Source organism: Labrus bergylta, chromosome 22, assembly GCF_963930695.1.
Source record: "Labrus bergylta chromosome 22, fLabBer1.1, whole genome shotgun sequence".
In the NCBI taxonomy this organism is placed as follows: Eukaryota; Metazoa; Chordata; class Actinopteri; order Labriformes; family Labridae; genus Labrus; species Labrus bergylta.
This window is the reverse complement of record NC_089216.1, coordinates 7,020,446-7,043,460: the sequence shown is the minus strand read 5'-3', so window position 1 is coordinate 7,043,460 and position 23,015 is coordinate 7,020,446. Positions and strand designations below refer to the sequence as shown.

Below are 23,015 nucleotides of genomic sequence, written 5' to 3'. Positions count from 1 at the left end.
TCCAAGCTGTTAAACAATTTAAATTTATTCATGTTTTTAAATTCTCGGTACATTCAGCACTTACAGGAGGAGGGGGAAAAAAAACGCAACAAAATAACTGTTTCAACTAAAAACATCAAATTAAAGATATTAAAATTCTAACCTTTACTTTTATTATTAGGTACATTTCTATGTGTACCTCCTCTTAATTATATTTGATTGAAGGGTCAGTGCAGGGAAGGTCAGCTTCCCAAAACTTATTACAGAATAAACTTCACCGAACAAGAATTTCATGTCCTTTCCACAAACATCCACCGACCGTGAACTCGGGCTGCCGCACACTTTGCTATGTTACAGTGTTGAGTTGTATCTTTGTGGGACATCAAACAACCTTCCAAGGCTGAAAAAAAAAAAAAAAAAACTAACACGATTCATAAAGCTTCAAAACAAAACAACTTTCCTCAGTTTCACACACTTGAGTTGAATGTTTATATATATATAAAAAAAAGAAGAAGTCAGTGCTGAAGAGTAGAACACTAAAACTGATCCTAGAAAATATTTGAAGGTTGGGGATCTATTTTTGAACTGGTTTTATTACAGGGCTCAGGAGGAGGAAGGAACTGTGTGCCCGCAGAACTAAAATAAAGAGGCGGGCTCCCAAACCTCAGCGACAAAAAACCCGCAGAACCTCTGTGCTGCTTTTCTGACACAGAGGCGACTTCACAGCACTACACTGAGATGAGGAGGAGGAGGAGCAGGGCCCACTTCAAAATTGTGGAAGACAGGAAGAGAACAGAAGGGTGGGCTCTACGTGAACCGTCGTTTAACCTTTAAACATGTTTGAAACATTTTGGGGAGGGGAAAAAAAATGGCAGAGCGGTCTGGAAGACAACGCCGGCGTCAAAAGTGGACGATTTAAAAGCACGGGGGACAGGCAGCGAGGGGGGGACAACTCATGGAGAAAAAAAAAAGAGAAATGTGTCTCCACAAAATTCTTTGTCTGCAGTTTCCTTCTTGTCCCTTCATCTTTCCCTCAGCGACGTCTATCCCTTGTGTTGCTTCGGCTACGAGAGCGTCGTCCGTTTCCCGCGCCTGCCGATGGCCGTCTGGGTCGGTGGCCGCTGTCCCTCCTCTTGTCCCCCTCCCTGTCTCGGCCGCGCTCCCTCCCTCTATCTACGTCAGCTCCTCGCCCAGCTCCTCCCCCTCCTCCTCCTCCTCCTCCTCCTCCTCCTCCTCCTGCTCCCCCACTCGCCGTTGTGCTGCTGTCCTTCTCCCTGACCTTCAGCCTCTCCTTCTTCTCCTCCTCCTCTCGCTTCTTGTCCTCCTCCTCTTGTTCCTTGCGCCGTTGTTCCCGCTCCTTCTGGCGCTGTGTGCGGTCCAGAAGCCTCTGCGCCACCTGGTGGACACAAAGCACAGTTCAGTTAGATGAGTCCCGAAGTCTCAAAACTCTCACTGTGACGGATGGAAAAAAAAAAAGCAAAGGTGTGAGACGTACCTGCTCCTCAGTGAGCGGGAGCCAGTATATACATGGAGCTGCTTTGGTCTTCAGGAACAAGTCGTCCAGCAGTTTGGCAGGAGGCTCATCTCCTTTCTCTGATTATTAGCAAACAGAAAGGCAAGAATCATTTAACAAAGACACACAACTCGACCTGGGTGTCAAATAGCTCTTCTATTAATGACAACAAAGTATTACAATCTAACAGAAAATGTTGTGGCCGCTGTTTTAAAGTAAACAAAAAACTAGAATTCTAAAAAAGTCAGAAGGATAATAAAACATCACATGGCACAACATTAACTATAGACAGGGCACAGGAGATCAAAAGGACTTTAATTTTTAATCCAATCACCGTGAGGTTTGTTACCTTTCTTGTCGGTCTTCCTCTCCTTGCTCTTGTTCCTCTCTCTCCTCCTCCTCTCTCTCTCTCGGGATCGGGATCGATGTTCTTCCTCACCCGGTCGCGCAAATTCCCGGATCTTATCCCTGTCCCATTCCCGTTCACCACGGGCTCTTTCCCGCCGCTCCATCTCTCTCTCTCGCTCCGCCCACAGGTCCCTCACCACTCCTACTCCTCCAGCAGCGGCGCCCCGCTCCCGGTCTCGTTCGCGCTCCCTGTCGCGATTGCTGTCGCGGTCTCGCTCTCTGTTCCTGTCTCGCTCGGGCATCAGAGGGGGCAGCCGGGGCTGAGCAGCTCCTGTTTGGGGGACGGGGTCCGCCTCCTTTTCTGGTTTCAGGATTCCTTTGTGAAAATCGAGCTGCAGAAAAACAACAAAGAGCTCAAACATCAGGTCCATGAACTATCTGCGATTTGGTTAGAAAAGATAAAATGCTGTTTTAGAATCAAGAGGGTTTTTTTTTTTTTTTTTTAAACCAAAAACAACAAAGACACAAAGTAGTGCCAGGTTCCGGCCACAGCATGTCATCTCTGCATCAGACTCAAAGTAAACACACACTGTCATGTTTTAGCCGTAAGCAAACATGGGGGATGATGTGATGCGAGTCTGAGTTGTTAAAAGAAATTGCACAGACACCACTAAAGACAAAGTTTGTGTTTGCTCATCTGAAATGGTTCCAAAAATAAAACGTATAAATATTTCATTCCTCATGCCTTTTTCTCTGTGCCTGCTGTCTGATACACTGCATGCCTGCATGTGTGTGTGTGTGTGTGTGTGTGTGTGTGTGTGTGTGTGTGTGTGGGGGGGTTCAGAAGTTGAATACCGTAAAAACTGGGTGTAAGTCTGACGTTTTTTTAAGAGGACTACATTAGCACCTTTCTATCAATTATTGAAATTAAAGTGCAGATATCTCACAGTAAAATGTTTTTAATTTTGTACTGCACTCGTCATCATCTTGCATTTCCCCACACAGCTGGAGCACACTTAATGCACCTTTCTGACTATATCGTCTGGAGCATTCATGCCTTCACTTCTCAAAGTTCAGATTCAGTCTCTCTATCTGCTCCAACATCATTTGACTTCCTTGAAGTGTGTCATTACCTCATCCTGCTCACAGAAGTCAACGCCGAGGACTTTGGGGTTACTCTGAGGCCATTTGAAGCCGTGGAGAGCAGCTCTGGTGGCGACCGCCTCCTCTGTTGTAGCGTACTGTAGGACAGAAAGTAAATATTCATTTTTAAATGTGATCACATTTGAACCGAAACACACCCCCTTGTTTAAGGAACCTGCAGATGAGAAAAGGGGGATCACAGTTTGTGGTGTACAGCTACAACAAATCACACATCATCCGCTCAAATTACTCGAGTGCTGTGAGGTCGGGGCTTTTCTCTGAGAGGACAACATGCTTCAGTTTTGCAGCTGTATAGATTCTTAAATTGCACAGATAGATTTTATCAGTTTGACGTTACAAATCACAGCAAAAATCTCAGGACACGTTTCATAGGGAGCAGGTCTAGCCTGTACTCTTGGTTATATTATTTAGAGAGACCCTACAGTATTTTACCCAGGAGCAGGAACTCTGTGATGGTAGAAATGACTGACTCATTGGTGGACAGCCATCAGCTTGTTGCAGTAGAAGGCTGTCCATCAATAAGTTTGACCATCAATAAAGCTGATTGGTGTTCAATATGGATTGACAAACATTTATTTTTACTCACTGTGACAAAGCAGTGAGACTTGATTTTGTCGATCCAGAAGCCCTCCTCCAGCAAGCTGCCCGTCCTGTTCAGAAGCTCTTTGAGTTGGCCCAAAGTGAAAGGTCGTACCTGGGGGATAGAAAAAGACAGGCGAGGCTCAATGACAGTCGGGTAGAGTGGTTGCTTTTCTATAATCCACTATTTGTTTGAATCAGAGATTAACGTCAAGAATATGTTAAATTCATAGAAAGACATTAGTGTGTGGACAGTAGATATGTTTGACTGCTAAAGGTGTGGGGGAAAAAAACAAATCACATCAGAATCACTAGTATACTTTTTTTTTTTTAAAGATTAATTTTTGGGCTTTTAAGTAGAGATATAGAGGGATAGTGGATATCGTTCTAAATCAAGGAGAGAGAGAGAGAGAGAGGGGAATGAGATGCGGCAAGGTGCCAAAGGTCGGATTAGAACCTGGGCGGCCCACTTGAGGAATGTAGCCTCTGTACATGGGGCACGCTAACTAAGGGCTAAAGGTTTAAAGGTTACTGAAGATGTAAAACTAGTGAACGTTTACACAAAATAACTGGTAAGTTATTTCTCCGTGAGCTCTGCATCAGATTGTGCAGTCTGAGAGCCCATGTTTGTCTGAGATTAACGAAGCTGGGTGGCATTAGAAATCTGCTCGTCTTTTATCCACGTCTAACTCTAAATCTCGCTTTTTTATGACGCACGTTTGAAAGAATCTGCAAATGCCAGTGATTAAATGTGTAATGTCTAGTCTTGTCACAGTCTGTTTAGTCATGCAGTTTGCCTCTCATTTACAGTGACGCTCAGCTACAGCCATAATACCTGAGTAAGTAAGGGTTCCTGGCTGTAATTACAGAAATGATGGAGACGCGGTTACCACTGGTATCTCCACAATACGCCTCAGTCATGAATAACTTGTCGGGGACGTTCAGAAATACAAGATTTGTTCCTCACACTATCACACTCTTACGGCTCCGACTTATCCAAACAGAAATGATTTTGTAAAACGGTTTTGATGAGAAAAAAACCCACCAGGTTGGTCACATGGATGATGTTTGAGACTTTGCCATGAGGCGGCGACGGCTGCCTGTTTGTGCGGACGGGGTCGTCAATGGTGATTGACACTCCAGACTTCTGTTGACTGATGGAGCGACGCACCAGGCTGTCGCTCGGGGTGACTGAGGGAGATATGAACAAGAAGAGACTGAGTGGGTAATCCAAAAATAAATTACTGTAATCAAAGTCAGGGAGCAAAACTGAGCACAGCGAGAAGGACGATGGAAGAGAGAACGCTGCAGTTCACCTTTCTGTTCGTCTCCTTCGAGCTTCACAGATGTCTGCACTTCCATGGATTCCTCAGAAACACTGCTCTTCCTTTTGTCCCTGGAAGTCCGTCTTACGACTTCCTTCTCCGTCTTCTCCACTTCCTCCTCTTCATTTGTCTGTCCATTTTCCTGACTGTTACCTTGGACAACCTTGGGAAAAAATTAAAGGTGAAAAAAAGTTGATCGAACCTTTCAAACCCACATGCAGAAAATCACGATTGCATTGTTCTAATTCAATCTGAAGTGTGAAGTTGGTCTCTTCTGACCTGTGTGACGGTGCGTCGGATCTTCAGGCCTTGGTCCTCATCAGCTCGGCTTGTGTCCAGACTCTCCTCGTCCCCAGACAGCTGAAGCTCCTCAGGGTGCAGCGCCACCACCGCCTCCTGGTTTATTTTGATGTCTGGGATCAAAGACTGTAGGATGGAGGCGCAGACAGGAGAAGATGAAAGAAAAATAAATACAGACACGTTTTGAGGGAAGAAATAGTTCATTATTCTAATTACACCTGTTTGCCGAGACCAAGCAACAGAAGATGGATTCAGGTTTTGTTTGCACTCAGTCATTCTGTGAGGGATTGTTCATTTTCATAAAATCCTCAAATGTCATTTAAAAGCTTCAAAAAGCTCAAAGAAGTCTGGAAGGAAAACTTGTTAGCTCAGCAAAGCTGCATGAAACCAAACTAGTTTCACTTTGTTTCACTGCATAACACAAATCAAGCTTTTATCTTGAATCATTTTAATGTTTTAGAAGAGTAAAAGAGTTCAATCTGCTTCTTTTAAAAGCTTCAGTCTGCTAAAGGCTTAAAAATAATTAAATAAGAAGAGCAAATAAAATCATCTAAAATAACAAAGTACATTTTTTCCCCCCACGCCTGCTCCTGTGCTGGTTCAGTACCTTCAGTGAGTCGGTGGTGATGCTGATGGATGGTTTCTTAGTCGTCACTGATGTGCTGGAGCCCCACCTCCTCTTCCGCCCTGCTGCAGCTCCGGACTCAGACTCTCCTGCTCCTCCATCTGTGGCGGCTGGGGACGATTTACTGCCTGCAGAGTCAGGAAACGGAAGTTAAACATCGAGCAGAGGGAAAAACTCTGAGAGGGATGATATGTTTTATGGTGAAGAGAGCCTCAGTGTCAAGTTAGCTAAAGGTCATCATGGACTGAAAGCAGAAATAATAGCTAAAAGGCTTCAACCAAATTAGTCTTCGAAAGAGTCTGATACATGTCAATTCTAATCAGCATCAAAACCATCCTAAAATCACCATTACCAAACAAAACCATCTTCATCATCACTATCTTCATCATTAATATTAAGTGTGTAGGTGTTCATGAAAGAGCTGGGTCTTTAGCTTTTTCTTAAAAGATGCAAAGACTCTGCAGATTAAATAAGAGTTTGGAGGTTCGTCCACCAGCAGGGGGCGACAGAGGAGAAGAACCTAGTTAAAGACTCAGAGCCCTGTGGTGAAGGCTGGATCAGACGCCTTTCATTGGAAGAGCTTTGTGGGCTCTGTGCGTATGTATGATCTGTCAGTGTCTACATCTCATCAGCTATAACAACTGGATGTTTGGAAAATGTATCAAAGAAAAAAATAGAAATGATTGTAAAGATTCTCCCTCAGGCAGCCTATTCAGTCGCTGAAAATCACACACTAAGGGGTTCATCTGCAGCTGAAAACATTTACGTACTTGACAATGGTTTTAAAATCTAAAAGTAAGAGGAGGATCCACTCTGTGGGACAAAGATGGAACCCGTGTACTCACTTGTCAGGGAGATCTTGCGTGCGGTGAAAGCCTTAGGAGTGGTGCTCTGGAAGGAGAGAGAGACAGGAAGAGAACATACAGAAACCCCAGGGGTGTGGGGTCAGATGAGAACCACGAGACCAGACTCAAACAGGCAACAACAGAGAAGAGGTGAACAGGAAAAGTGGAGGAGGGAATAGGTGTGGGGGGGGGGGGGGGGGGGTTAAGTAACAGAGGCCAGGAGGCTTCAATTGAACCACATTATAGAGAATTGGTGCATGGTCGATACAGAGAGACTCCAGACACATTACTGCCCTCCACCTCTGCTCAAAGACAAGATTTTATTACCACGCTGCTTCCCTTTTAGTGTGTAAGTGTGTGATTTCATGTGTGTGTGTGTTTAACCAGAAGGCAAGCACATGATGTGCTTAAGGACATTAGTCGGCGTATAAACATTGAAAAGTACAAGATATTAAGTGTCAGAGTGTTTGTCCCAACCCGAATACTTTAAGAAGATAGTTCTAAAGGAAATGGGACAGTTTTCATATTTCATGAACAATTTAGTGTTTAAACTTTCCAAACCAAATCACAGCCCCATTAACATCCTGTTCTCACTGATCTACTTCAGTATAACCGAGTTAATTTGAGGTGTGGTTATTATTCACATTAACGTTCTTCTTATTAGGCTAAAGAGACCAAAACAGTTTTCATACCATGCTGTTACCATTTTTAATCAAATCCTAAAAATTAGCATTTTAACATGGGCTATAATGGAACATCCTGGGCATGTGGACACTCGAGGAACTGCACCGTCGCCCTTTTTGCTGCTTGTTTACAAAGTACAGCTGAAAAAATGACCCATAAATAATAAAAAGAGTCTTAGCCTGAGTGATAATGGTCACATAGCTATCCTTCTGTGTATTGTTGTCCTTTTATGGACAAGCTTTTGTAATTTAGCAGCAGCTCATTTACAACCTCCTGTATTATTGATCCATGGGTTTCTCTTCACATAAATTGTGTGATAATAATGGCACAGCGGCCCTGAGTGCTTATTCTGCCATGTTCCTTAAATAAAGTAAAAAATGAGGACTGGATCGAGTGATGTAGTCGACAAACTTTGTGAATGTTTAAGCAGAGGAGGAGAACAGAGTGATGAAGACTCAAAGATCTGTCAGCGATATTAAAAACATGTACTGCAGTTTAAATTCATCTTAAAGATGGACTGTATTCAACTTAACACAATCGTTTATGTCAGATGTATAATGACCACCGTCATCTTTGTTTACAGATAAAAAAAGTTAAATCAGCAGTAAGCCTGACAGTCCAAAGTTGTGTACTAGATTTAGAAAAGAGAATATATCAAAAGGTATTATTTTTCAGAAGATCTGGCGGAAAAGATTTTTTTTTTTTTTTTTTTTTTTTTTTTTTTTTTTACAGTTACTCTTTTGGATTTGTAAACATTTTAAATAGAGCAATAATCACAAGTCATTTCCTGGTACCATTCGACACCTGATTCCTTACTGGCTCGACTATGGCCCAACCGCACGACAGTGTGCACTGTATCTAGGCAACAAGGATCCAATCAGAGATGGCAGAGGAGTGTGGGCGGGGCTCGATTTGAGTGTGCAGATAAGTCACCAGGCAGGAACTGATCACTGGATTGGACTTTTTTTTGGCTCTTGAATGGGGCTGGGGAAGAACTTTTTCTTGATTGATTTGCTGATCAAAGAGTCACTTTTCAGTCTTTCAGGGATTCGAATCAAAGTGTGATGGATTCTGACGGGGGGGGGGGGGGGGGGGTCGGGGGCTGATGTGAATTTGTTAAAAGTCCATGATCTGTGATGTTCATCTGATGAGTAAAAAAAATCCATTTGGGATGCTTGAATTATTGTCTTTAAGTGTCAGAATTGTCCATATTTTCCGATATACAGTCCAGACAGCCTTTAAGACCGGTGGGGATGTCTCATGTGTCAAAGCGATTGTAACGTGATGTCCTTTGGAATGGCTTTTAGTCCATGAAGATTTAGTTCTTGTTTTCAGCAGCTCAAGAGGTTTCTATAGCCAGAGGATGCTTTACAATTCTTTGATTCAACTTCAAGGCAATGATAAACTGTCATTTAAAACAGAATTGAAGTTGAGAAAAGTAATCCAGCAGCATTTCATGTTGCAAAATGATCATCCAGTGAAGTAGTCAGAATTTGCAGATCCAGGAGAAAAATGCAGCTGCCCTTGAAATCGTAATGGATGTAAGGTCCAAGCTGTGGGCGTAGTGAAGATTTTGATGTAGGGATAAATCAATAGCAGCAAAAACTGCAGTAGTCCTTCTACCAGCTCCACAGTGAATTCTGAATTCCTGGTTTAAGACTTGCAAGTCACAATGACAACTTGACCACGGAGGAAGAGAGTCGATGGTGTAAGTCCAGCTCTCAGTGTGGACGGTCAAAGTCAATGTGCACTCATAAAGCTTCTTGGTACATAATGCATCGGGCAGCTTGTCCTCAGCATTCCGTCTTTGTGAAAGTCTGTGCTATAGAGGAGCTTGTGTATTTCTTATATGGATCACAACTTGGAGCTCATTGACAGATTTTGATTCCCTGCTGAACAACAGAATCCACTTTAAAAAGGCCAACCTGTCGAAGCAGATCATGACGGTTAAGCAAACAAGCTCAAAAAATCATAGTGCTCCACATTTTTCCAGGGAGGGAGTAAAAGTCCACATTATCACGTCAAAGACAGGATATATCCACAAAGTCTTCCTTCAAAAAATAGTCCCAATAACAACATGTTCAGTGTCAAAGCTCAGTTGGAGTTTGTTTAACGTTTTGTATCGACACTCCAGCTACGATATCTTCTGGGATTATTGCAGGGGTTCTCAGTCAAAAGTCATAAATCCACCCCACCAGCAGGGGGCAGTGTGGGGTTGGAGGAGGAAGTAAAACAAAACAGAAGGGCTGAAGAGTTTTGTAATTTTCTCTGAGCTGCATCTGGTGTTTGAAGGACGGAGGTGAAGACGTTGGAGGGAAACACTTAGCAAATGTGCTCCTCCTCCAAATAGCAGTCAGGAGAGGCAGGAAGGGGGGGTGATACAGATCGTTTAGATACCCTCCTCTTCCCTCACTCCATCGTTCAACACCACCGCACAGTGCAGTGCAGCACAGATCAGCAAACAGGCTTCCAAGCTCCAGTTCCTGCTGGCTCAGCGCGTCTCTCGACAGCTACAGGGGGGAGGCCTCGCAGGCTCAGGCTTTACTCAGTGCCATGTGGCTGCAGACTCTGGGCCTAACTCAGGTACCAGCGACACACTTGGGCATAGCGAGACAGGACTTGTAGGAGGAGTAGGAGGAGGAGTGGAGGAGGTGTTGGTGTTGTTGGTGGTGGTGGTAGTAGTACGCAGCAGGTACCATTAGGGGCAATGGAAGAGGCATGGGCACCTTCATAACAAAGCAATCAATGGGGTTTTAAACAGCAATCACACCATAAATATATAAAGTGAGAGAGAAGCGTTCATGATGGGATACAGAGGCAAAAGATGGGAAGTAAAGGGAACAAGGTGGGGCAGAGATAGATAGAGAGAGTGAGTGAATAATAATTAAAGAGAGAGAAAGACGGTGTGAAAGGAGCAGGCGACAGAGAAGAGACAATGAAAAGAGGGTGAAAGACACAGCAGAAACAAGCCCTGATGCATCTCTACACACACTGTCAAGGTCCATTACTCATGCAAACCCAAGGGGGAAACAATGGCATCAGTGCCTACACACACATTAATGAATTTACAGTGAAATAATAAGACATGCGGATAGTAACTTTACAGTAAAGCAGCTCATCAGCAAACCTGAATAAGCTTCACTAGATGATAAAGTCACTAGCTCAAAGCCCACAGAAGCACATATGAATGTATATTTAATTTAAATCAAGGAGAAGTGAAACTGCTTGTGATCTCTTATGATGCAATACTATGTTCTCATTTTGCCAACTGACTCTGCTTGACCAAATGCTCAGTTTAACTTTAATGCATGGCAAAGATGACATGACATCTGTGCATGCCTGCTTAAGAGAAAACTGAAGTTAATTTATTTTTCAATGTTTCCCACACAAATAAAAAAAGTTGTGGACATGTTCTGGTGTGGTAGACACCTGTTAATGGTTTATACGGAAACCGCACCTAAAATACAAATAAAGGTCATAAAAAAAACACCTGAACAACCTCAACATCACATCAATCATTTGAACCTCGTTCGATCCTAGCTAGCTAGAGTCAACACTGCTGTAGCTGATCTTGAGTGCTCAAGGGCAAACGATTATCAGCTTGGTGTACCAGGGAGCTTTTGTTTAGACTGCATCCCAATGCTAACATCGGTCTCTACATCCTGGCCCTACAACCCTTGTAGTTTTCATCTAGTCTGCAAAACTGTCCTTTCAAAAGAAGGGGCTACAGATGCAGACTCCAGATGCTTTTCTCCCTAACACAGACACACACAAACATTCATATGAGACACATGCATCTTATACAACATGGAGGTCTAACTAAACACATTAATACAGCATCAATACTTCACATCTGTCTGCAGAGACCAGATAGACAAGAGCTGTGTGTGTGAGAGATCATCTCAGTGAAGGAGAAAGTTATGGAATAAGGGCCGGGTTAAATGCAGGTGGAACGGATTAGTTTCATTTTATATACCCAAGGACCCAACTCCAACTCAACCCCTGTTTGTCCCCCTGAGAGTTCATGTAAAAACATCAAATTAAAAGTATTCAGCTGAGCATTTTAAAAAATATTTAAAAAAAGGACCACAAACTGTACAGAGCCACAATGGAAAAGAATAAAATCTTCACAGGATGCAAACACCGGGGTTGTGTTGGTTTTAAGTGACCCTCTCAACCTGTGCCGCCGCCGCCATCTACACATGCTACGTTGTGAATGAGGATGCAGGTTAGTGAGAGATGGAGCAGAGAACCGAGCAAACCCCACTCTCTCAGAGACCTTACCTCCTCCAAGAGGCCCTCGCTGTTCTCTGGCTCGGCCCCGGCGGGCGGCTGCTGGGCCATGGAGCTTTCCGAGTCTGCTTCCACCTCTGTGACGGCGGCTGCGCTGGGCTCCGCCACCTCCCTGCAAAAGAGGGAAGAAGATGATGGGGTAAGAAGCTGGAAGAAAATAGGCTTTGGAGTTCAAGACTGTCTGAGTGTCAATACTGGTCAGTGACAGTGTTTAGTCTAACTGATTCTCACAAAGTGATACGCCTGTTATGTTTGTATATAATCCATCTGTGAAGCTGCATGCAAAGGACATGCAGTCCGTAGTGTTCAATGCGCTATCAGCACCTGGATAGCAAGACGCGTTCATGGTGTCGAGGTTTATGATTACACCCAGAAGCTCTGAGAGGAATCTTATTTTTGGGGATAGATTAAAACACCCTCAGGGCTGTACACTATGCTCAAACTGTAAAATGACTGTGCATCTGCCTGCGTGAGCGTGCAGCCACACTGGATCGCCCTCAGTTTTCTAATCGGCCAAATGACGGACACTAGACTTAAACATTTTCCGTCATTGTTCAAAAATATTCGGTTGCCGCAACCTATGCTAGGGATGCTCTTAGCAACGAATTTCCCTGTCGATTAAAGGGCAAATTAAATTCAAATTAGTAAACTAGTGTAACTGATTACTTTGTGGAAATAAGATATTAATTGCATCCCTCATCAAAGAAAAACTTGACAAATCGATGTGTGGGACAAGACAGAAAAACAGTAAGGTTTCTGTGCAGGAGGCGGTGACCTGGATCCCTCCTTCTATTTATAACTCACCAGCTCACAGACACCGAGGGTCACACGAACACACCTCAAACTAACTCATAGCCCGAGACGCACAACCGCAGCTGACCTGATGTGTGTGGTCTTCATCTGATCTGGTCTTTTACCGGCTCTTTTGTGACGTGTCTTGAGATAACATTTGGCGGCGCTATACGTTACAATTAAAGATTGATTGAACTCAGACACTGAAAACAAGAGTCTTTCTATCAAACCTCACACATCCATTCTTTCACATAGTGTTATATTTTTGCTCTGTTATGCAAGACAGCAAGCAAACCAAAGCAGATGTCATACATATATATATATAGCATCCCCCTCAAAAGTCTCCTCCGCTGCCTCTGTGCGATGACACACGCATGGAGGCAGCAACTGGAGATGGGAGGATCACATCTTCAGGCATTCTTCTCTTTATCGCGGGGCACATTCATCTTTATTGTTTGATTCATTTCATGATGCAATGGCTGTGTGTCACGGGGAAATAACTTGGATAATTTATTCAAAAATACTTATCCTTCCTTCTTTGTGACACAACTGTCGTCTCTGCATCATCTGTTACTGCAGAACTTTCTGAATTAAATTCTGCAATGGACATTTCCAAAAAGCTACAAATTGAGATAACCGCTGCGTTTCTGTGTTTAAACTGATCGTTATTTCTTTAAATTAATAAAAGTACACACCAGGTCCTTTAGGACATAAAAAACCCCAAAAACTCCAAGGTGACATCACAATGTTACTGAGGCAAAGCTGATGTTTTCAAATAACTTGTTTTGTCCGTCCAACATCAAAAAGCTGATAGCTTTTCACTTTTCTAATAATCAAGACAAGAATATGAAGTAGAATATTGCATCTGAAAAGACTGACCTATTGAAAAATATCAATCAACTAATGGTTTCATTGGTTATTTGACTTTTTTTAGCTGGTTTTGTTGAAGGTGGGAGAAGGCCAATTAGACACAAGAATTTCTGTGGCTTAAAAACAAGGTACAAAACAAATGAACCCTTTCAAGACTGATAACAGTAGATGTGAAAAGAATCTCTCTCTAACTTGCTTATGATTCACCCTCAGAGTGTAACGGGCAAACACAGACCAGCCAAACTCGGCCCTTTCTTGTTCCCTGACATGTGACATGATCACTGGCAGGGTTAATCTGTGCACGACTGAAATCTACCCACAGTGTTGGGAGAGCCTTTTCAGCTTCCTTCTCTGGAGATTAGTCACTGGCAAGAATGTAGGCAGGAGGGCAGCATTTCCCCTCCTCCACGCCACACTGAACCTTCTCATTTGCCAGCGGTGTGGATGTCAATGCCTGTGTGTGTGTGTGTGTGTGTGTGTGTGTGTGTGTGTGTGTGTGTGTGTGTGTGTGTGTGTGTGTGTGTGTGTGTGTGTGTGTGTGTGTGTGTGTATCTGTGTGTGTGTGTGTGTGTGGGGGGGGTTTGACAAGGCCAGAGACGCACCTGCACAGGCCATAAAGGGGGACAGATGCCAACTAGAAATACGACTCCCCTGAGGATCGAAGAGGGGCGGAGAGGCCAGGCTGAATTGATGTAATGATCACTGGAACAAGGTACGAGTATAATGAGTAATAAAGTGTAATGGTTTGATATTTCTTATTGCAAATGATAATCTTGAAGCCCTCTTGTTCATCATCAACATCAAAATCTTCAAAATGTACCATACGTACCTAGTTAATAGTCAATACCCTAATTTATCAGCACCCCCCCCAAAAAATGTAACTTCTTTAACCAGACATCATTTCCACCTAATATTCAGGAGACGATAAAAAATATGTGTATTACGTAGTGAAAGGGAACAACAACAGTGCTTGCAGAGTATGTAAGTGTCAGTACTGCCGACTGAATCTAGCGAGTAGCTCTAATGTTAGCTCGGCTGGTTGGTAGGGGCTCTGCTTGTTTCTAATGTTACAATTCATTAGATTTACATTCCCAGGCGTCGGCCAATTAGTGCGGCACAGTCTTTAAATGTTTTTGGCACTTTGAAATGAAACTGTGACCACCCTTTTCTTATACATTAGGTATTCCAACCAGTATTGTTTCAGTATCAATTATTGTGATAACCTTCAGCAGTCTGTTGCTGTAAACTTAGCCAAACTCTGTAAGTGTTTCCATTTGAGTAGAGGACACGTGTAAAACACTGTTCGCAGACAGTCATTTTTTCGTTTGCGGTTTTCTCTTCCTTGTCATTATACTCGACGCCAAAACCGAGATGTCCCCACATCCCTGATTTAAAGGAAGGCGGTGCTTCCTCATACTGCTGCCTCTCCTCATCGCTCGCCATGTGAAGATGATGTGTATGATCTGACACCAGTGTCGTCAGTTTAACCCAACTTTAGCGCAAAATGATTGGATATTAACTAAGGGGGAGGGGTTTCCTTATCCCGGTATGGACTCCCGAGCACAAACAGCCAATCAGTAGATAAATACATCGCGTGGCAGCTAGTTGTGCAGAAAACCAGAACATCGCAATTCACAAGCGCGTATTGAAACATGGATGCCGTACCCAATGGTTCAATATTATATTGAGAATTGTTGCATCCCTAGTATCCTGACAACGCCACTCCAAAGTGAAAAACAAAACTAAGAAAAAAGTGTCTGATTAGTATGCAGTCGTTATACACAGGTATCAGATTGTTGTTCGTTTCAGATGTTGTAATCAACTAACTGGACTCATAAAACAGACAAAAACACAGTCACCAATCAATTCAGACGTGCAGTCAGCTCTCAGGAGACCAGAGTGTGACTGCTGGTGCCAGCTGGGAGAATTATATCACACCATAAGGGCCCATTCACACTGACTGTACAGCTAACAGATGTCTGCTTTAATGAACCCCCTTGACAACGCTGAGATCATTTACAGCAACACAAATCCAAAAATACAAATACAGCCGTCTGTGGGCTAGACAACAGGCTGTATGAAAAAAAAAAAAAAAAAAAAAAAAGATATAATGGGAGGAAAAAAAAAAAATAAAAGATGTCCTCTTTCTAGAAACATCACATGCAGTATTTCTCTGCTACCTGGCAAGACAGCAAATGGAGAAATCACAGCGTGAATACCGAGCCCATTATTTATTAATGTTGCATCAATGTGAAGCTATTTTTAGGCACTGATCAAGAGAAAGGGGACCCCATTCCCTCTATCAAAAAAACCCCCCCAAAAAAACGTCTTCTCTGAGCGATTACTCAACAAAAGACCGTACCAGTCCCCGGTCTGCCTCACATGGGCGGACATGAAACACGCTCATAACCAGGCCAATGTGAAGTGATGACATGATATTTAACAGACCAGAGAAATGCTGTTATCTAAGCATCATTACGACCACCGTGATTAAACCACACAGCGACAGGTAGATTAATATACACCCCCCCTCTCCCTTTTTGATCTGTGGATAGGAGGTGTAAAAGTGCAACCGGCAACCTGAAGCCTTGAGTCGCCCTCTGCCTCACTCTTACCCGTTTTTGTTGCCTTCGGACAACATTACGACCGGCCTTTTGGAGAGGGAGCCCCCGGGGATGACAGATAACACTCCGCCGCTACTATCTATTCCTTTTAAGGTTTGGGTTGAAAACGCAAAAATTCTCTTTGAAAACGGGCCCACACGTTGTTTTCTACGGCTTGAAATCCGGTCACTGCGTCGGTATCAGGGATGCAATGCCTGCATGGCGGCCATGATGGCTCGCAGTGTGTCAAGCCTGCCCGAGTGGGGAGGAAAAAAAAAAAAAAAAAAAATGTTCCGGTCTGAGTTTTCAAAGTAAAAGCTCAAAATAGCGCATTGTGTAATCACGCGAGAGAAATATATTGAGTGAACTGTAATACCAAGAAGAAGGGGGAATTGGCCGAAAAATACAGCATGGGCAATGTGTTAAATAAAAGGCCCCCTTTTTTTTTTCTCAAGAGAAAAGCAGCAGCACAGTCACGCAGTTTCGTGGGGTAGCAGCAAGAAACACAAGCTGCTATAATTAGCGATGATGCAATGAGTGATCTAGGAGATGTGCTTAAAAATGATTTAATGTTTAAGTGATCTTAAAGACAAGCTCGCAACTCTGTGGCGATTTTACTGTAAAGGACATTACCAAAGCTTTTCCAAGGTTAAAAAACCCCCCCAGAGAAACAGTATCTCACTTCCACCTTGTTGACCATTCAAATTAGGACTGTGCAATAAACTCCAAATGCATCATAATCGCAATTAACACAGTGAAAAGTCTGATTCATTAGAGAATTAAGAAAATAATCTAATGCAATCAAGTAATGCATTCTTTCTCAGCATTTGTCAATTTTCATTATTGGATGGAGACCAGGGTAAAACGTTGCTTTCCTTCCGATTTTTGATGCGGTCAGATAAATCTCAAGGTAGCAAATAGCTACTGTTGTTTTTCAATCACTGTCCATATTGAACATTGGACATCTTTTTCTTTCATATCATGCAGGCCAATTTAAATTTAGTCCAAGCACAGCCGAGGGCTGGACTGTTTTCAAAAATAGATAAATAATTCAAATAGCAAATTTTGAGAGAGGCTCACATTAGTACTCCCAATTATACAGCTCCCTTTACTTTATTTCACATGTGTTTGTTTCTTTTATTGTAGTAAATGTGTCTTAAATCGATGGTGTCTGCATGTTTATAATGTTTCATCACTACAATACATTTATAAGTATCTAGAAGATAAATACAGAAATGCCCCCTCAGCAGAGTCATGGAAGGGTTTCTAAATCCAAAAGTGAAAATGAAAAAAATATGTCTGATAAAGGAAAAAAAAAAGAAAAAGAAAAACACTTCACAACAAATAAATAAATTATAATCAAACTATAATATTACAGGTAGTCAATAGAGGGAAAAAATATGCACAAATACTGCACAATCTTAAGTATAAGATTGGTAGAGAAAGAAGGTGTTGCATGTAGCGTGCAAATAAACAATAATGGATTTGAGTGAAGACTTTAAGTTGGCCTCAGTCGTTTACAGAGTGCAAGGTGTCAGGACAAAGCTCTGTTGAATGTCCCAAACCAGGTACCGGATAGTAAACAGGCACCCAAGAAGAAGCTACTCTTGTCTTCCAGTCGAGGCCACTTTGGTTGTGTAACAAACCAAATCCAACAAATCCCTCCCATCAAAGTTACTGACCTGTTTGACAGATGTCGTTTCTCTGCCTCTTTTACCAGGACAGTCTTTCTATCATCCTCTGCTGCACGGCCATGGTCTGTCTTCTGTAAAATAATTTATAATAAATACAATGTAAAAAAAAACAAACAAAAAAAAAACAGCAGTTTGTTCAATGTTTGATTCAGTATTCAAGTTCAGGTCAATATATGTCATGTAACGGAAGTTTTCAGTGGAATGCAACAGAAAGGCTTCAACAATATCTGGAGATATGTGATCCGTTGCACTACTATCATTTGATCTGTGCTGGCCACCAACAAACTTGAACCCTCAGTCAGACATTATAAACTTTATCATTATAAAGTAGAAAAAAACCTATAAAGGTGGTATGTGCACAAAGAATTCCATCACAGATAGAAAATATTCGGCTAACGCAAACCCCACTGACCTTCGGCTGCTTTGAGGGGCGTGGTTTCTCTCTGGAAGAGGAAGAGGACTGTGATGAGCGGGAAGAGGAGTCGGAATTGGAGTCGGAATCTGATGAAGAATCCTGAATCACAACCACCCTGCCTTTGTGGCCGGCCTCCTGTCTCTGGTGCTCTTCTTTTCTCTTCTGCTCTTCCAGGCGTTTCCTCTCTTTTTCTTTTTCCTCTTCCTGGCGTTTCCTCACTTTTTCTTTTTCCTCTTCCTGGTGTTTCCTCTCTTTTTCCTCTTCCAGGCGTTTCCTTACTTTTTCTTTTTCCTCTTCCTGGCGTTTCCTCACTTTTTCTTTTTCCTCTTCCTGGTGTTTCCTCTCTTTTTCTTTTTCCTCTTCCTGGCGTTTCCTCACTTTTTCCTCTTCCTGGTGTTTCCTCTCTTTTTCTTTTTCCTCTTCCTGGCGTTTCCTCACTTTTTCCTCTTCCTGGCGCTTCCTCTCTTTTTCTTTTTCCTCTTCCTGGTGTTTCCTCTCCTTTTCCTCTTCAAGATGTTTTCTCTTTCTATCTCGCTCCTCTTTCTGACGCTGTTTCTCCTCTTCCAGGTGTTTGCTCTCTTTCTCCTTCTCTTCCTCCAGGCGCTTTTTCGCTCGCTCCTGTTCTATCTTCCTTCTTTCTTGGTCTTGCACCTCGTGCCTTTCCCTCTCTTCCTCCTTCTCCCTGTTCTCTTGAAGCCTCTTTCTCTCCAGTCTTTGCAGTGGAGAGTCAGTGGAACAGGTAGGCCCAGCCGTAGAGTGTGCCGTCTCTCCTGAAACACCTGCAGCTGAGGCAAAAGCCCTCTCTGTCTCCATCTTGTGTACGAGCAAAGAAAGGGGCCCTGGCTTTCTATTCATGGATGGCTCAGGACTGCTGGAACGAGAGCTGGAGTCAGAGTCTTGCCTCTGCAGGGAGGAAGGCGGGAGAGACACCCCCCTTGGACCACGAGCAGCTTCAGGGCCTTCTCTCTCCTCTGCGTCTTGTGGGCTCTGCTTTGGAGTGTCGGGGAGAGGGAACAGGTCGGGGGGTGGAGAGGGAGGAGGAGTTGGGTGGCGCAGTTGCATTGGGGTGTGGTGTACCTGAGGAGGCGGGATGTGCTGCGGAGGCTGAAGCTTGCGTTTTGATCTGGCAGCTGTTGACGGGACACTGGGGGGCATCTGCTGCGGCTGGGGTGGCACTCTGTTACCCCTTCGTACCCCTCCGGGCCCGGGCCCCCATTCATCGTCGTCCTCGCTTTCGTCATCTCCACTGTCTTCTTCATCGTCGTCCTCATGGGCGCGACCTCCTGCTGAGACTCCTGCAGATCGGCTTAGATGTAGGACAGGATGAGCTGATCCGGGCTCACTGGGTGCGGTGCCCTCTTTTTCCTGGGCTCTTGGTACCACAGGGGGCAGCCCCTGGCGGTCCGGCTGGCCCAGGACGCGCACGGACAGGGAGGCTACGGCACGAGGAGGAGAGGGTGCCGGTGGCTCTTTATGTCCTTGAAGAAAGGCTGCCCGCTGCATCCAAGCACCCGGAGCCTCGAGGGACTCCTGAGGGTGGAGGGTAGCTGACGGGCCCATGTTGGCACCACTCGCCATCATTGCATGACCCATCATTGCATCTCCTCCTCCTTTTTCCTCCCTCATCATTGAGGCCTGAGAGGGTATGGAGTGATGCTGCTAGCAAAAACAAGGGGGTCAGTCTGAGAGAATACATGTACTCTTTACATTTATAGACACATTTTAAAAAGGCAGGCTTAATGTAAGAGTTCAAAATAACTGTACACATTGTAAAAAGCACCAACAGTTTCTCTCTTCAGTGGGGCTAACTGACCTTGTCACGGACAAAGGGGGAGCTGTCGTTGTCCTCAGAGTGGTCGTCATCCTCTTCAGGCACTGCTGGGCTTTCTGTCAGTCAGCGACATTGTAAAGATTTATACAAAAGACTCTCAACTACCAGTTCACAACTTTTATATGAATCAGGTTGAAAAATCCCTTTGATTAAGTACTTTTATAGTCCATTGTTGTAGTTTGACAGGCCATTTATAAGCACAGAAACACTTAGGACAAAAGGTTAGTACAGATATATTAATAGGACTGCTCACTGAAACTAGAGGAAGCATTGTTCATTTGGCGGTGACTGTGTGTATGGAATGGATGAACCACTGATTTGTGCTTTCTTTCAGTGTTTTACCTTCTGCCTCATCGTCCTGCTGGGCCTCTCTCTCCAGCCTCTGTCGGAGTAGCTCCTGCTGTTTGGCCAGGTACTGTTTTATGAAGCTATTCTGGCTCATCTCCTCGCCAATCTACCAAAACATTAAAGTACACAAAACAGTATGTTTTTTAAAAATACATATGCAGTTCAAAAATCCACAAAGCCGGATATGGGCTATATGGGCTGGTGTAACATAATAATGTAAGTTTGGGCTATATGGGCTGGTGTAACATAATAATGTAAGTTTGTTCTCCAGTCCAGTAATACTGCTTTTAAAAAATAACTCAATAATTTTGGTAGAACTTAACATAACCAGACTTATGTTGACAAAGCCAAAGAAATTAACCCATCCTTAAAAATCTCTTCATACCTGTGAGTTGGGCTGCAGCCCACTGTGGGAGGAGGATGACTTCTGAAGATTCTCCAACATCAGCGCCTGCATGGAATACAGAAAAAAGTTAGAGTTGTATTCATTTTGTGGTGGGTGATTTAGTTAGTTGGGGGAGGCCTTGATCTGCGCACAACTGTGTGATACATTTTTCACATGTCTGCACACTTCTTAAATGGTCAATGTTTAATATTGTTTTCGGTTTCACAAACTAATGTTGAAGCATTCTGCAACAATTATTCACTTCATAAATTCCTGAAAATTGCAAAGTGTAATGACACATTGCTCAATTTCAATAAAGTAAAAGCAAATATTCATGTCTCAGACTTACAGTTCAAAAGATCATAATAAGCACAACCCCTTGACAGCCTATTTAACTATCAAAGTTGAACCACTGAAGCCTGATTTACATAAAATCAAGGGCTTGGTTCATGCTTGTGAAACACAGTCAACTGTTTTGAATGTATGCAAATCACATGGAAACTGGTCTCCACTCTCCTCACAGAAACATCTGAATCTTCATGAATAACAAAATGTATGCAATATATTTTATCAGTCCATTGTTTATATGATTGTCTTTGGCAGGATGTTAATACCTGTAACTGGCTGTGCAGGTTGATAATATGCATGCATTACAAAGCTCTTGTAATGAACTGGTATTATCATGCTATTGTCACTCCCTTTAGGAACTCAGACGGAGACGTTCATGTTATTCACTGTTTTTGAAAAGTTCTTTATGAATTTCAATGTATCAAAGCAAAAAAAGATGCATCAACTAATTACTCTGATGTATTTACTCTTCTAAGACGATAAACATTTATCTTCTTACATTTATGAACCACAAAACTATGGATTAACGTCTACAAACTTGACGGAAAAGTTATTTAAAAAAGTTCACGATATGTCATCTTTTAACTTAAGTTAGATAGATAGAAAGATACTTTATTGATCCCGAGGGAAATTCAAAGCATCCAGTAGCAGGTTACAAAGACGTACATGACATGAAACATTTGTTACAAATTAAACCACAAAACCAATGCCCCCCCCTCCCCCCTCCCCCCTCCCCATACATATATATTAACCTGAACCCTAGGTGAATCAAACTTAAACTGTGTAATTAAAAATAGACTTAAACAAGAAATGTACATAACCCGTGCAGGGATAAAAATATATGTGCATGCAATTTAAAACAAGAACCTATAAACAGTTGAGGGAAAAAACATCTGTAATTAGACCTGAATATGAAGAATAATAAAAAAAAAAAGTGTAGACCTTCTGAAGTTGTGTATAGTTGGACATGTGAAGATAGTTTGACATTTTATTTAGGGGGGCAACAAACTACAATCATAAAAGAACATTTAACTAACAAAAATAAATTATAAAAAGACAATATTATGTGTATATTTAAGGATTGTTTGTTTACATTATTCTGGAGGGGGGGGGGGGGAGGGGGAACTTAGACCCGTGACCTCACTATGAAAAAATACTCTTGTTGTTGTTTATTCACTGGGTGTACCGTGCAAAAACAACAACGCTACATGCTTACATATAAAAAACAACAAACTGAAGTTATTTCTTTGATATTGTGTTTACATGACGATGCGCGCCCCCGTCACCCCCAATACAAACACATAGGGTGCGCGGGCACGACGGTACTGTACACTGTGTGCGGCTGTCTTACGCTCAGCTTTAGGCCTCGACTTGACAGGTGCACACTTCAACTGTGTGCAACACGGTGCGCTGCAAGTAGTTACGATTTAAGTCGGAACTCGGCGGGTAAATAGTTTCTTTGTGCTGTCAGGTACAAATAACCGAAATAACAAAGTGCTGTTTATGTGTAATAACGCTTGCTCGGCGGTTTACGTGTTCCCGCTTCCCACCGTTACGGCCTCTAACGTTAACCCCCGCCGTCTCTCGCCTCTTGCTGAACTTAGACAGACTCGACAAGGCATCCCCAACACCGGCTTCAACTTACCCCTTTCAGTCGCTTCATGAGTGCGTTTTTTTGCCCGCTTTTCGGGAGGTTTCTTTGCTCCAGAGCCGCCTTTAAATCGGCCACTCTGAGCGATTGTAGAGGTTTCCCATCAAGCGTAATATCTTCGTCCGCCATTTTGCTCCCTCCGCTTGTCCAAACTCCCGACAAGCGTCGCTACGTCTGCTGTTCGGCGTAGCCACTCGGCAGTTTCCGGGAACGGTCGGGTTTTCCGAATCGCATAACAGCGCTGCGCTACTGTGGCGGTTGCGACTGTTATTGGGCCAATTACAGCCTGGAGCCACACAGTCCGGATGACCTGAATTTATTCACTTTACGGTGGTTGTATTCGGTCAGTAACTAATGAAGTAGCCTATGTGTATGCCATCTTTAAAAAAAAAAAAAAAAAAAAAAAAAAGTGGTTTTATATTT

The 23,015-nt window shown here is 43.1% G+C and overlaps 1 protein-coding gene across 1 annotated transcript; it reads right to left on the bottom strand.

Annotated features, from left to right (window-relative positions):
* Nucleotides 1–7: 7 nt before the first annotated feature.
* Nucleotides 8–22,746, bottom strand: acin1b (apoptotic chromatin condensation inducer 1b). Its single transcript, XM_065950306.1, has 17 exons — nucleotides 22,587–22,746; nucleotides 20,594–20,659; nucleotides 20,203–20,314; nucleotides 19,843–19,916; nucleotides 18,027–19,685; nucleotides 17,603–17,685; nucleotides 11,647–11,767; nucleotides 6,679–6,724; nucleotides 5,816–5,961; nucleotides 5,188–5,334; nucleotides 4,900–5,071; nucleotides 4,629–4,774; nucleotides 3,591–3,698; nucleotides 2,974–3,081; nucleotides 1,842–2,232; nucleotides 1,475–1,572; nucleotides 8–1,375 (listed from the first exon to the last, which is right to left on the bottom strand). The coding sequence occupies exons 1-17, from the start codon at nucleotides 22,719–22,721 to the stop codon at nucleotides 1,013–1,015; spliced, it is 3,975 nt and encodes a 1,324-aa protein (XP_065806378.1). The 5' UTR covers nucleotides 22,722–22,746; the 3' UTR covers nucleotides 8–1,012.
* Between the last annotated feature and the right edge of the window lie 269 nt (nucleotides 22,747–23,015).

Excerpts from the sequence above, each read along its gene's own strand:
- acin1b (XM_065950306.1), bottom strand. The coding sequence starts at position 22,721 with ATGGCGGACGAAGATATTACGCTTGATGGGAAACCTCTACAATCGCTC. Across the intron at positions 5,962-6,678 it reads ACGCAAGATCTCCCTGACAA|GCAGTAAATCGTCCCCAGCC; the intron begins GTGAGTACACGG and ends CTGACTCTGCAG. Across the intron at positions 2,233-2,973 it reads ACTTCTGTGAGCAGGATGAG|CTCGATTTTCACAAAGGAAT; the intron begins GTAATGACACAC and ends GTTTTTCTGCAG.